This window comes from Mya arenaria, chromosome 10, assembly GCF_026914265.1.
Source record: "Mya arenaria isolate MELC-2E11 chromosome 10, ASM2691426v1".
NCBI lineage: Eukaryota > Metazoa > Mollusca > Bivalvia > Myida > Myidae > Mya > Mya arenaria.
The window spans coordinates 4105282-4120778 of NC_069131.1; the positions used below are offsets into that span (position 1 = coordinate 4105282).

Sequence of the window (15497 nt, forward strand, 5' to 3'; positions counted from 1 at the left end):
GGGAATAGAATACATTCAGATACGGAAATTGTTTGTTGCAGTTGTATGTATCCCTTACTGATCAGTGCTAAATGTAAAGAAAAAGAAAATGTTTTTATATACAAAATATGAAAATAAGCGGGACAATATTAATAATAATGAAGGTTTATAAATAGATCGATTAAAAACAGAGCGTATTCAAAATATTCAGTATTAAAATTTGAAAATTTTCATTTAGTTCATTTTTTTACAAAGAACCTTTATGAATACGGAACAGTAAAGGAGACGTTATATATTTGCAAAGGGTTTATGCCTTACAGACAGTGGACGATAATCAAACAACTTTACAAACACAAGGACAGGCAGTCTGCACAGCATCAAAATCAAACTTATAGCGCATTATTAATAACACTGGTTAAGCTTATTTTTGATGATTTTTCCAATTGGACATGCAAGCTTCACAATTGTAGATTACTCTGCCTATGTCAGCAGGAATGGAATTCAAATTATTGGGCAAATGTGCTGACCAGCCGGGCCTATAAATGGAGGAAAATAGAACAGGATCGGCAAACGGATATAAGGAACTACCAATATCTAGACGCTCCGTGCTATTGGACCAGCTAAGGCATGACTTGGGGAGGTATATGACGTTTCCAATAGTTATAGATGGTTATGAATTTGGCGTCGGAGTGTTAATGATTAGACGTTTGACACAGTGATATATCTGACAACAGGAACACGGCCGACAATTTAATAATTTTTTTAACAGGTTTGTAATCATTGAATATTCAATTGGTTATGGAAATTAGTATTTTTTCGTTGATTTTGTTGACAGTTCCTTTATTTAGTCTGATCAACATTAGTGTATGATATATACAAAGTCATTCTAATTTCAGTTTAAGCATCACTTCAAACCTGAAATGAGTTTTATTTTCTCTCGTAGAAAATGAGAGTGTTTGTTTTCATGAAAGATTGCTTGACATGATGGATTAATTTATTTGATTATATAATGAAATTACTGAACTAGTTTATTATAGCTTTTCGAGGATATCTTATAAAAATGGCGGATTGAAAAATGCACTTCAAAAACAACATATGATTTAACATCTAGTTACATCTATAATGGTAATAATAAAAATAAATATAAGAAAAATTAAATCACTGTGACGTTACCAAATGTCTTTGTACTATTGGTCAACTCGTGCAATATCGATACAAGAGGATACCTTGAAAACTTTCATAACCTAAAACATATGATTTCTTACCATATCAAAATAGTATTAGCTGTAAAATACTATCATTTCATTTCGTGAGTCAGTTTAGATGTGTTAGTTATGACTTATGTGTCTCTATTCTGTAAAGAAGTAAAATATAGGTATAAGCATTTGAGTATACATTTACACCATTAACACACTCTGACAACCAGAAATACTACTCAGCCCATTTCAACCGCAAAATGTACAGTTAGTTATCTGGTTTTATCAATATAAGGAAGCCTGCGCGTGCACGCTGGCTATCATATATGAGCATTTTTCGCTCAAGACTAAGAATTTTAGCATTCAGATTTGGTTTTCTAAATAATTACATCGGCGGTCAAGATGCAGCCAAAAATATACACTAACTACATGTAGGAGTAAGAAATTCTTAACGGAAGACACACACCACACCGTCACACGACGATAAACGCAAATTACATTTAAACACTGCAATATCGTTATCTAAAGTGCTGTAAATGTGTTATACTATTTCTGCCATGTACTAAGTGTATGCAAAAACTGTCGAAGATGCGACATCACATTTATAAACCCACTACCAAAACCTGTATCTCGGGAGTGATAAGATCAGCCATTCTTTAAGGTCATTCGCGAATCAGAAATCGCTAGATATTTTCATACCTATTAAAATCGTTGAAACAAAGTTAATTATGCTTCGTTTGATTTTGAGGATTGAAATGGAAAGGTATAGCTCAGTTGGTAACGCCCCTAGTTAAATCAGTTTAAAGCCTTAAGAATCCGTATTTGTACAAGTTAATGTTTCGTCATGAAACCCAATTGTATTTAAAATCAGTTTAATGCAGAGGCACTGTAAAGTGAATTCAACTACTTTTTGTGAAAATATACATATAAAAACAGGACACCTTATGATGTAACTAGAATAGAAATATTGACTCTTGTACGTATTTTTAACGAATTCCCGTACTTTATTTAGTTTTAAACATTATATATTTTACAACGATTGTGAAGAAAGCTATGAGAGCTTATACTAAGTCCCTCTCGTTGGCACGATGTTGCGCGAGAGTGTGGTCTTGTGTTGTGGGGGAAACCGGAGTACCCGGAGAAAACCCACTTGTCCGGCTTTGTGACCACTAACCAAACTCACATGCGCCCAGGCCGGGAACCGAACCCGGGTCGCCTTGGTGAGAAGCGAGTGCGCTTACCACTGCGCTAACCGGACAAACGTACTTTATTTAAGTGACATTCTTATTCTAAATCAAATCATAGACGTGTATAACAAACATACATTTTAAGTGATAAAACTTGAACCGCTTACTAAATAATGCATTTATGAAAAATATTAATTATTCATAACATGACTGTAACCGCAAATTTAAAAGCTGAACATACAAAAATATTAAATGACTGGTGAGTGCTAAAATATTTACTGTGATCTTCAAGCGTCTAATAAAGTAGAATGCCGTGTGTTCTGCACCTTTCGTTCAAATTAAACTCGGTATCTTTAATAAGAACCTTAGTTTTTGACATTTATTCATCCTTTTTGATATACTTAAACAATTGTAATAATTGTGGTAAATCTTATTTGGGAGTAAGAGTGCATCTTTAAACACAATGCTATAATGTATAAGAAACGACAATGATGATAAAACTACAAGTTGAATCCAAACCAGTTGTTGAAATGTATTCTATAAGTGTACACATGTCTGTAAGCATATATAATATACCCGTGAATAATCAAGGGTGTAATGTCTATCAAATCCAAAACTATCCAGCAAAATAAAAAATAAAACTATCAATTTCTCAAAAAAAAACTACTATGGAAACCAAGCAATAATTCCTTTAAATATTTGAATAATCAAACCATGAGATGTGTATTCCTCTTCCTAGCATAATGTCTCAAAATAAATTATGTTAAATCACCTCATCAATAAGGATTTTTATTCATTAAAAAATATATTTCCCTTTACTGGCGTTTAACATCGTAAAAAACGAATATTTAGAAAATCAACATTGAAATAATTCTATAATTCCTTTTAAATATTTTTAAAACTGTTTTCATGATAATCAACTATTCAACATGATAGCCCATTTCCTTCACCCTGTGCTCAAATTATTCGTGAGTGAATAAAACGGCATTTGACAAAAATCTCACAATGTTATATCGAATTTGAATATGAATCAGTTTAATTGACGCAATTTAAACGACATCAAAGCAATCATGGGGAAGGACACGATCCATTTAGGCATAACAATCAGTGTTGTTCCCTTTGTTAACTGTTAACGTTTTAAAGTATTTCGATGTTGTTGGTGGAAAAGGAGTGGAGTGATTCTTAATTTATAAAATTCAAAGGGCTCTTAAGTAACATAATGAAACTTCAAAATAATGACTTCGTAAAACATTTCCTACAGAACATTAGAACGAAGTCACCGAGGTGGATCCATGTTGTGAACCTTGTAAAGTAAAACTGTATTATGGTATAGAATTTTAATTACTGATAACAAGATTGTACCCGTGTATTTAGTAGCTATACAATCAAAATTACTAAATGATCGGTGAGTGCTGTAAGAATTACTTGTGATCTACTACCGTCGCACATGGTAGAACTTCTGCACCTTTTTCAAATTAAACTCGGTATCCTTCATAAGAATCACTGTTTTCGACATTTATATATACTTATTGGTATATTAAAACATTTGTATTACTCAAAAAAAAATGAGGGAGTAAGAGTGCATCTTTAATTTATACTGCCGAAGAAAAGAATGTGAAACTTTATAAAGCACATCTTGTTATCGTGGCCTCTAAAAATAGCTATGTATGTGTTGTTTTAAACTCTATTCGAAAATAGACTAAAACAAATAACAAAGATATCGTTGACAAATTATTTGTACTTTAGAAATTACCGAACTGTGAGTTAAGACAATATTATTGCATTTTTACGGTAAGCTTTTTTAATTTCACGATATATTCACTCCGAATTGTATAAAAGGTTCGTGACAAAATGAAATTAATTACATAAGATTGCTCTTGCAATGATTAGATAAGTAAAGTGATCATGTAAGCGTTCGATGCATGGATCAAAGTGACTCACTGCACAGCGCAAAATGACGACAACAGACCAATAAACGTTAAATTGATAGATCGAGATATATGATGCAGACGCATAAAACCTTGAGCAACGTTTTGGAGGCTTACAAAGACAGGGAAGCGTTTGATTACATATTATCATGAAAGCATCAGTATGAATATGTTGTTTAAGCTAAGAATTTGGCATGATAGAAAGTATCTTTGCACTCCTAGGGGTAATTGTATCTCGATACTGCTTTTACCACAAATAAACTACTGTTTCGCCGACCGTTTCAAGGCTACGTCCATCACGAATACACAACACAGACAATTTATTAATATTAATTGTTCTCATGTCGAATCAATAGGAATCCCCCCTGTCGAATAAAAAATGATATAACCAGACGAATATATAGGGAGCCAAATCTTTAGGGATACGCCTAGCCGAATCTTTAGGGATACGCTTAGCCAAGTCTATAGGGATACGCCTAGCCAAATCTATAGGGATACGCCCGGTCGAATCTATAGGGATACGCCCGGTCGAATCTATAGGGATACGCCAGGTCGAATTTTATAGGGATACGCCCAGTAGAATCTATAGGGATACGCCCAGTCGAATCTATAGGGATACGCCCAGTCGAATCTATAGGGATACGCCCAGTCGAATCTATAGGGATACGCCCAGTCGAATCTATAGGGATACGCCCAGTCGAATCTATCTTAGAATACATTCAAAACATTTTTCAATATTTTTCAATAAGTGAATTATCCTATCTATTTTTATTGCAATAACTTTTAATAACTGGCAGAAAAAAAACGTTTATCAGTTAACAAATCCTTCAAGTTTCGAAATAATTCAACACACATATTTATCAAAACGGTGAATATGTTAAAATACTTTCTAAGAACGCTTGCATATAATGTGATAGACAATATGTTGCAAAGCAAGCTTGCATGATTTGTGATAGACAAGACGATGCCTAGCACGCTTGCATTTTTTGTGATATTCAAGACGTTGCACAGCACGCTGGCATTTTTTGTGATAGACAAATCGTTGCCCAGCACGCTTGCATTTTTTGTGATATTCAAGACGTTGCATAGCACACTGGCATTTTTTGTGATAGACAAGACATTGCCTAGCACGTTTGCATTTTTTGTGATAGACAAGACGTTGCCTAGCACGCTGGCATTTTTTTGTGATAGACAAGACGTTTCCTAGCAAGCTGGCATTTTTTTGTGATAGACAAGACGTTGCCTAGCACGCTGGCATTTTTTTGTGATAGACAAGACGTTGCCTAGTCCATTTGCATTTTTTGTGATAGACAAGACGTTGCCTAGCACGTTTGCATATTTTGTGATAGACAAGACGTTGCAAAGCAAGCTTGTATTTTTTGTGATAGACAAGATATTTTAAAGCATGCTTTCGTTTTTTGTGCCTATATAAAGACAGTACCTTGCGCAATTAGATATCTGATATTCTGGCTGAATAAAATGCAGAATACAATATATCATATGAGTTAAATCTGTAAATTTGCATCGAAAGTGATGCTTCAAAATAAATAAAGTAAAAACGGTTCACATAAAACTGATATTTCATTGGCGGTAGAAACCACCAAGGTTTTCATTCAATAACGTTAGCGAATGAAATATAGAAAATGTTGTAAATAATTCCTCTTCTGTTATTTCAGTTGTTATTGCATTATTCTTCACTCTTCCGAACATTGACTTTTGAATATCGGTCCGGGTCTGGGCCACCAATAACACTAAGTGGTTAAAGGCTCCCACGATCATAGTAGACGATTTCGGTGCCAACATTTGCATATATTGTGCCAGAATAACGGCTGACCGATCTTACGTAATAAGATGCTTTTTAGAGATAATGACGCTTAATAATATAACATTCATATAACAATCCACATTAGAGAAAATTAAAACATTACTATTACTTTATTCATGTTTTGCTCATTATTTTATGTAATAGAGCGTTATTACTAAAAGGTTAATACATGACGGAGCGGAATGACACAGTAGTTAAACGATAACAACTACGGCAGCGTCGACAGACCAGACAATGAGATCAAAACAGCGCCGAATGACACTGCAATTATATCAAAATAGCGATGAAGGACACTGCAATGATATCAAAACAGCGATGAAGGACATCGCAATGATATCAAAACAGCGATGAAGGACAATGCAATGATATAAAACAACAACGGCAGCATCGACAGACAAGTCAATGGTATAAAAACAGTGGCAGCAATATCGACGGGTTATGAAATTATTCAAAACATCGACGTCAACATTGACGGACAAGGCAATAATATAGACACGGTGATGACAACAAAGACGTTAAAGGCAAAGATTCAAGACAGCGACGACAACATCGACGGAGAAGGCAATGATACAAAAACAGTGACGTCGGACAACGCAATGACTTAAAACCGCGACGACAACATCAACGGACAAGTCAATGATATAAAAGTAGTGACGTCGGACAAGGCAATGACTTAAAACAGCGACGACAACATCGACGGAGAAGGCAATGATACAAAAACAATGACGTCGGACAACGCAATGACTTAAAACAGTGACACATCAACGGACAAGTCAATGATATAAAAGTAGTGACGTCGGACAAGGCAATGACTTAAAACAGCGACACATCAACGGACAAGTCAATGATACAAAAACAGTGACGTCGGACAACGCAATGACTTAAAACAGCGACGACAACATCGACGGACAAGTCAATGATACAAAAACAGTGACGTCGGACAACGCAATGACTTAAAACAGCGACGACAACATCGACGGAGAAGGCAATGATACAAAAACAGTGACGTCGGACAACGCAATGACTTAAAACAGCGACGACAACATCGACGGAGAAGGCAATGATACAAAAACAGTGACGTCGGACAACGCAATGACTTAAAACAGCGACGACAACATCGACGGAGAAGGCAGTGATACAAAAACAGTGACGTCGGACAACGCAATGACTTAAAACAGCGACGACAACATCGACGGAGAAGGCAATGATACAAAAACAATGACGTCGGACAACGCAATGACTTAAAACAGTGACACATCAACGGACAAGTCAATGATATAAAAGTAGTGACGTCGGACAACGCAATGACTTAAAACAGCGACACATCAACGGACAAGTCAATGATACAAAAACAATGACGTCGGACAACGCAATGACTTAAAACAGCGACGACAACATCGACGGAGAAGGCAATGATACAAAAACAGTGACGTCGGACAACGCAATGACTTAAAACAGCGACGACAACATCGACGGACAAGTCAATGATACAAAAACAGTGACGTCGGACAACGCAATGACTTAAAACAGCGACGACAACATCGACGGAGAAGGCAATGATACAAAAACAGTGACGTCGGACAACGCAATGACTTAAAACAGCGACGACAACATCGACGGAGAAGGCAATGATACAAAAACAGTGACGTCGGACAACGCAATGACTTACAACAGCGACGACAACATCGACGGAGAAGGCAATGATACAAAAACAGTGACGTCGGACAACGCAATGACTTAAAACAGCGACGAAAACATCGACGGAGAAGGCAATGATACAAAAACAGTGACGTTGGACAACGCAATGACTTTAAACAGCGACGACAACATCGACGGAGAAGGCAATGATACAAAAACAGTGACGTCGGACAACGCAATGACTTAAAACAGCGACGACAACATCGACGGAGAAGGCAATGCTTCATAACAGTGACGACAATATCTCAGAAAAGAGGTAATGATTTTAAACAGCGACATCAACACCGACGGACAAGGTTGTGATTTATAAAACAACGACGGCAACATCGATCATTTAGTTTGATATTTTTCGTTGACAATTACAGTCGAACCCCGTTGGCTCGAACTCCCAGGGACTAGCAAAAATACCTCGAGCCTCGGAAAGTTCGAGCCAAGCGGGAACTCTTACATTAAGTTTAAAGGAATCGGTTCTTTACTTACATTTCGAGCCAAGGAAGAATTCGAACCAAGCAATTTCGAGCCAACGGGGTTCGACTGTAGTATGAAATTTTCGATTTGCTTTCTTATTCAAAAAACGCCAACGAGCAAACCTGTCACGTTTTTTTTAAATATGTTACTCGTGGCTGTATTGTTACACTCAACCATTCTGAACATTGACTCTGGACCAATAGTACGTGAACGTGTTTCAATCTCTCTCATTACGATAGAGGGGTTTCTATCGCCCCTAACAAGCAATTCCAATGCACGGATTTACATATTACGTGCATATTAAGAGAGAGCCCGGTCGAACAGAATTACTAGTACGTGCATTTTAGGAAATGATGATATCTTATATCTTCTATAATATATCTCCTTATAGCTCAATTTCATACAAATATGTAATAGCAGTGGTATGTCTTTTTTGTTTATCTTGTTATGTATTTTTGCGTGCGGAATCGACACAAGCATTTTGTTCTCTTTGAAATGGGTTTGATATGTTTATTTGCCCATGTCTACTGCATTACACAATCGAATAACAAAGATTCAACATTTGATGTTCATAAGATCTAATTGGCTGATCAAAATTTTAAAATATAAACATTTGTCTGGTTTGCACAACTAGAAGTATTTCACTGTAGTCACGCAATGCAATCACATTCCAATACGTAGTCTAACATATGCATTGATATTAAAGTTATAGTATAAATGTTATTTATATTTATAAGAAATGCAATGCCATCGAGTGCCCAAGATAAGTCAGAGTCTAGAGTCAAACAGATCCAAATCCTGTTAAAGACAAGTTCTACACCCACGGGCAACTGTTAATAGTGAGTTTTAAAGCAACCTGTTATAAACTTGGCTTCCTTCGGTATAAATTAATCAAGAGTTGGCGTAACTCGTACGCATCACAGTTCTTTTGTCATTCGAATCAGTCAATAATTACCGAAACCCAGTCGAGATAAAAGCATTGAAACCTTATACGACGTTATATAAAAGCATAGTTTTCATGTTACATCTTTTAACCTTAACATTTATATTTAACATTTTAACAAACAAAGACCGGCTTTTTGCAGAAAACCGAATGCGCTCGAAACATAAAAAATAGAGGAGGTGCGTTCAATAAAAGCGTATTGTAGGGCATACAACAAGCTTATAACATAGCGAACAACAAGGCGTACAAAAACACAACGCTTACAGTACAGTTAAGCGTATAGTAAGGCGTGTATACAATAAACGTATGCGTCAATACGGTCGGGTATATGTAAAACAATGAGCTATTTTCCGACGTGAATAACAAACATGCATAACATATCAAAACATAACAATGAGCTTGTGACCTGGAAATACAAGCATACATGTATAGTTTAAAAAATGTACAAATATCGGAACAGGTATTTACAGCAGCCTTTCACTATTAATACACACATTGCATACAATTACTTAAAGTAAGATGGATAAGAGCATTGAAATCAGTGATAACATTAACAAGTTATGGAAAACCGATACAAAAAAGTTATACTCATTACTATATATCAAGAACTATGTGTAACTTTAACTATATATATATATATTTGCTTTAAATGGACTGTGTAGTAATACATACGCAGAACACCAAACACAGCTTACATTGAACTATTTTTTATGAGAAAATGTTGAATAAAAAATGGCCATTGAACGGTAAAAAAAAGAAAACACAGCAAAATCAGATAAGTTTGAAAAGTAATACGAATGTATATTTAGTCCTCATTACAATACGACAGTGTCAAACATCGGGAAAACAGTATGTCAGCACCTTAGTGCAATAAATTAATAACTGCATATAGAAGTAGAAGCAGATAATGAGTTCTTGCATTGAGGTGACGATGTTACGACTGCCTTTTTAAGAAGGCTTTTATTTAGAATCTTTATTTTCTTGTGCACTTGAACCACTAAGGATGGTGCACGGGATCTTTTTTAACATCATTTATTAATTTGTTCCATATTTTCTCCATAAAAGTTCAATTAAGAGTGGTATGTATTGTCTAATAAAATATTGTAAGATATTACACCAAGTCATTCAAGAGTAATATACGTGATCTTAGAGTAGTCTCAACGTAATAAAAATATTTTAAGGCAGCTTTCCTCATAAATCAAATTATTTTACCATAATTCCGAAATAAAAATGAAATATGTGGGGGTGTTGTTGTTTGGTTTGTTTGAAGAAAATGCACTTTGCCGTTAAAGCTGCAATCCCACAGATGTACCGCTGTGACATCTTTTTAATGTGTTGTCTTGGAATGAGCCTAATTTTGCGTATATATCTGCAAACCAGTGATGAAAGACTGCTGACAAAAGATCAAATCGCAGATGTTCATATTTCCATTCGAAAATTAATGTTTTTATGGCCTAAAGCGTTACTAACGGCTTAAGAGAAATGCATAAAACATCAATTTCTGAAATATAAAAATCTGCTATCTTTCTTTTTGTCAGCAGTATTATATGGTTCACATGCATTTTTGCATAAATTGGCTCGTTCAAAGACAAAAAATAAAAAAAGTCGTCAAAATGGTAAAACTCTGAGAGTGCAGCTTTAAAGGGACTGTGTCACAGATTGGATTTTATTTTCTGTAACGAATCTCAGGGAAATTATCTAATAGAATTTGTTACGCTTTGATATCATAATTGTAAAACAAGTACCAAAATGTAAACAAAATGTGTCGGAGACCAGGTTCGAACCCGCGTCGCCAAAATTGTAGGCCAGCATCTTACTCACTGCGCTACAAAGATTCATTCTAATTGGGTGACATAATTAAGCTATACACCTACCTCGGTAATATCACGTGATAACACCGACTAGCCAATCACGCATAAGGAATGAATTCTACCTGGTAGACATACCCAGTAATCTTTTTAATGGAAAAATACGAAATAACTGCTAAACTTAAATACATTGTAAACTATATGGTACTTCAGTTAGTAAGTTTCAATGCGCTGACACATCGATGCCAAGTTTATGTCAGTTTTCGACAATTTTCTTTTTTTTCTCTCGCTATTTTATCATACGTGAGACAGCTCCTTTAATATGCATATATATATATATATTTATATACTTGCAAACATGCGTGTCAGACAATCATTAAACTAAATTGCGTCTCATGAAACATAGTAAATGCACAATAATTTTGGGAGGTTTACCAGGTTTTAATAAGGTTATTAGATTGTGATACGTCGGCAGGTTAGGTGTCAACAGTTCGTGTTCAGGCTGTAAGTTTGCTATGCATAGTGGGACCTTAAAATAACTCAGCACAAATTTTGTTCATGACCAGACGGTGTGTCGCTGACAAAGTGACACTCTTATTCAAAATCAATACATACGCATGTATAACAAACATGAATTTTGAGTGATAAACCTTTAACTACTTACTTACTAATAAACTTTTGGTAATTATAATTAACAGATAACAAGATTGTAACCATGTATTTAATAGCTGAAAACGCAAAATAATATTTTATATAGAATGATTGGTGAGTGCTTAAATATTAACTATAATCTACTATAGTGTCATTAGGTAGACATATCGTGTTTTCTTCACCATTCTTTCGAATTTAACTCGGTATCTTTCATATAAAACATTTTTTTCGGCATTTATTCATCCGTTTTGATATATTTAAACAATTATATTAATTGTGGTAAAAATAATTTGGGAGTAAGAGTGCATCCTTTAAGGTCATTTGGCATTCATTCTTATCTGGCATGTTCGGGCTATAACTCCGACACGAATAGAGGGATTTTAAAATACTTAGGCACAAGCATGTTCCATTGTAAGACGGTGTGTCACATACCGACTTTGGCTTGTCTAGGTTGTTACTTCGTCCTGCTTTTGAGGAGTTTAAATTAAGTTACACAAATGTTCACCATGACTAGACAATGTTTCACTTAGGGCTTCTTGTACTGGCTTAATTTTTCACCATGACTAGGCAAAGTGTTGCCTGCAAGCAAAAGCCATTATCTGTTAATCAAACGTTAAGTTCACATCCTTGTATGTTTGATTGTCAAATTTGAAACTTGGCAAATTATTGGGACATTTAAGAATGCCTTTAACAAATATTCCTTATATAAATGCACTCCTGTCCGAAAGTTAAACATCAAGTCCTAAGCTCAAATTCCTTGGTATTTTTTGTCAAAATTTAGTTGGCGAACGCGTGACAAGTCTGTGTTTTACCAACAACACTCATGTCCGTATGTAAAGGTCAAGATCACACTATAAGGGCCTTTGTCAAAAATAGATGTTCTCGCATGTTAACCTTATACAGTTTCCTTTTTCGTCTGTAGTCGTATACATTACTAATTAACTATCCCCAGAACTTCTCTTTGCACAAATTTCGAAAACCTGCCGTCTTTGGATGCGGCGTGTTTTGTTTAATACAAACGTGTCATTGGCATTGGCATACTTTATGTGAATTACCTAACTGATATATAAATATTCCCACATATTTAATCCTTTATTTTCATTTCTATTTTCCAGTTTTGCTCAATATGATATCAGCAAGGAACAACATTTTCTGCTGCTGCGTTCTTATTGTTCGCTTGGCGTTACTGGCTGCAGAACAGAGTTCAGCGTTTGGGGCCGATCTTCACCAACCCTACCAGGCGTTTGACCCCCCGTCGCTCCCACAATTATACAGTGCAAATCCTGAGCCGAAAACTAATCCTTTTGACGATATATCTGTCATTGACATCTTTAACCAAAAGATAAATGGATTGAGCGAACAGTGCCCCCGTCGAAATGTGATTATGTTCTTTATGACTAGGGAAAAAGAATACCTGACACCTTGCATAAGACCGGCTTTGTTAAACAGCACAAGGTATGAGCAACCAGAAGATTCCATGAGAGACCAGTTACAAGGTTTAAGCAAACTAAATCAACTGCGTAATTTGAAAGAGGAAAATGATCGGCTAAGTGAGATGGGCGGGGCACCATCCCAAGACGAAAGAGAGTCCAAACCAAAATTGAATTTGCAAGGTACACCAGTATCTTATTCTGGACGGCTGTTGAAACGCATTCTTCAAAATATGGGAGACGGGACTGTTAAAGTGGACTTCCCTAATGCGAACTTTAAACCCATAGACGACAAGCGCGCGAGGCTGTCTATAAATGGAGCGCTGTCATCGCTGGCCGACATGTTACGTCACGAATCTGGTCGCCATAGAAAACCACAATATGCATTCCATTCGGACTTGTTGAAGATGGGAAAATGATTTATCCTGAATCGAAAATGAAGTACCAAGTTGTGTCTATGATTTTTAAGTGTTACATTCCTCCTTTAACAATTTGCTAGGAAAGGTGTTATTTTAATTAGTAAAAGAGGGCATACACATTTATCAAGCAATTTGAAAAAGTTATTCTTTAAACAGCTTAGAATGCTTCATGTAACACCAAACGATAACAAAATGAAGTTAAAGAGCAAAGTGAAATTAGTCTTCAGCGAAATGGAATGATCTAGCCTACAAAAACTGTTGAATCTATGAAAGGGTACAAAATGACATAGCAATGATATATGTTACAAGTAAAACTTGGAAAGTTTCTACTAATATCCCATGATTGATATTGAAGTGTTTTAAAACTTATAAAAAGCAGGATTCAATTTGGTGTCTTTTGTTAAAGCGGCACTCTTATTCAAAATCAATACATACACTTGTGTAAAAAATTATCTCGAGTGATTTACCTTTAAGTGCTTACTAAATAATGTGTATTTGGAAAATATTCATTTCTGATAACACGATCTTAATCGTGTAGTTAAAAACTGAACACGCAAAAGTATTAAATGATTGGTGAATGCTAAAATATTTACTGTGGTCTTTTATCGTCTCATAAGGTTGAAATGCCGTGTTTTATGCACATTTCTTTCAAATTAAACTCGGTATCCTTCATAAGAACCATTGTTTTCGACATTTATTTATCCTTTTTGGAATATTAAAACAATAGTAATAATTGTGGTTAATCTTACGCGGGAGTAAAAGTGCATCTTTACAGTGTTTCTTGCACCTTTATTTCAAATTTAACTCGTTATCCTTAAAAGAACCATTGTTTTCAACATTTATTCATCCTCTTTGGTATGATAAAACATTTGTATTATTTTTGGTGAATCTTGTTTGGGACCCTGAAAAAGTGCTTTTGTTAAGGACCATAGATAAGTAATATAGAAATGTTTCTTTTAACAGCGTCTTATATATTTATGATTTATGTTCAATATACTAGTAACTGATTTGAAAGTTCGTAGATATATATGGTTAATGCCAACACAAATCAGTCCACTTAGTAGCTGGTGAAATTCTATGGCAAATATTCATGAAGGACGATACTTACAAGCAATAAAAAAAATTATAACGACAATACATTCTTACAGACGTGTTTATCACATTGACATTGAATGTTTCGTTGAAAATTAAAATATAAGAGGCAGTGTACAGCATTGAGTGCTCTTGTCATTTATTTCCCTTTGTTGCTTAAGTGTATTTGCAATATTGTCGGATATGGCAAAATCGAGCCTTTAGATTTTCATTATTGTAATAACTGCAAGTTTTGGATATTCTATTGGAATATCGTGTTGGTCGTATTATCAAAAAGAGATATTAACAATGTGGTATCCTCCTTATTGAAACGTGTATAAATTGTCGATCTCGTCAAAAACCATAAAAAGTCGATCTGACACGAGAGAACGAAAGATAAAACGTGTCTATTTTGTCCTGTGTATATGTCTACGTTTGAGAATAAAGAAATACTATACTTCAAGAAAATGTAGGCAAATAACGCAACGACTGATTATAATTTTGTGTTTTATTAACTGAAATATCTATTACCGGCTTGAAAGAAAACAATTTACGCATGATAAACAATTTGTATGGCGATATTAACTGCGGTGTTTTGGTGAAAACAATATTAATGTAGTAAAATGGGAAAGACTTATCACCGGAAATTTTTCTTCCCAATCTGAATAATACAGGAGTCGAAAAAGTTGAACGCATCGACAAAACTTGCCAACCTACCTAAAAATAATAGCGCTACTCTATGTTGTCGATACAGCACTACTAAACGAAACTGAAACTGATTTGAAAAAAGTGATTCGTGATTTTTATTATAACAGAAGCGTTTGCTTTAAAGCTAAATATCGATAAAACAACGCTAGAAGTTGTTTCTTTGGTATCAATTCTCTAATTAATTGT

At 35.1% G+C, this 15497-nt stretch overlaps 1 protein-coding gene across 2 annotated transcripts; it reads left to right on the plus strand.

The window, feature by feature from the left end:
* Positions 1-560: 560 nt before the first annotated feature.
* Positions 561-14739, plus strand: LOC128205209 (uncharacterized). 2 transcript variants are annotated; one of them, XM_052906704.1, is made up of 2 exons: positions 561-619; positions 12799-14739. In XM_052906704.1, exons 1-2 carry the CDS (start codon positions 607-609, stop codon positions 13530-13532), a joined length of 747 nt encoding a protein of 248 aa, XP_052762664.1. In that variant the 5' UTR covers positions 561-606; the 3' UTR covers positions 13533-14739. The 2 variants fall into 2 exon arrangements, with proteins under 2 accessions (XP_052762664.1, XP_052762665.1); XM_052906705.1 differs by having other exon boundaries at positions 564-748.
* Positions 14740-15497: the final 758 nt, after the last annotated feature.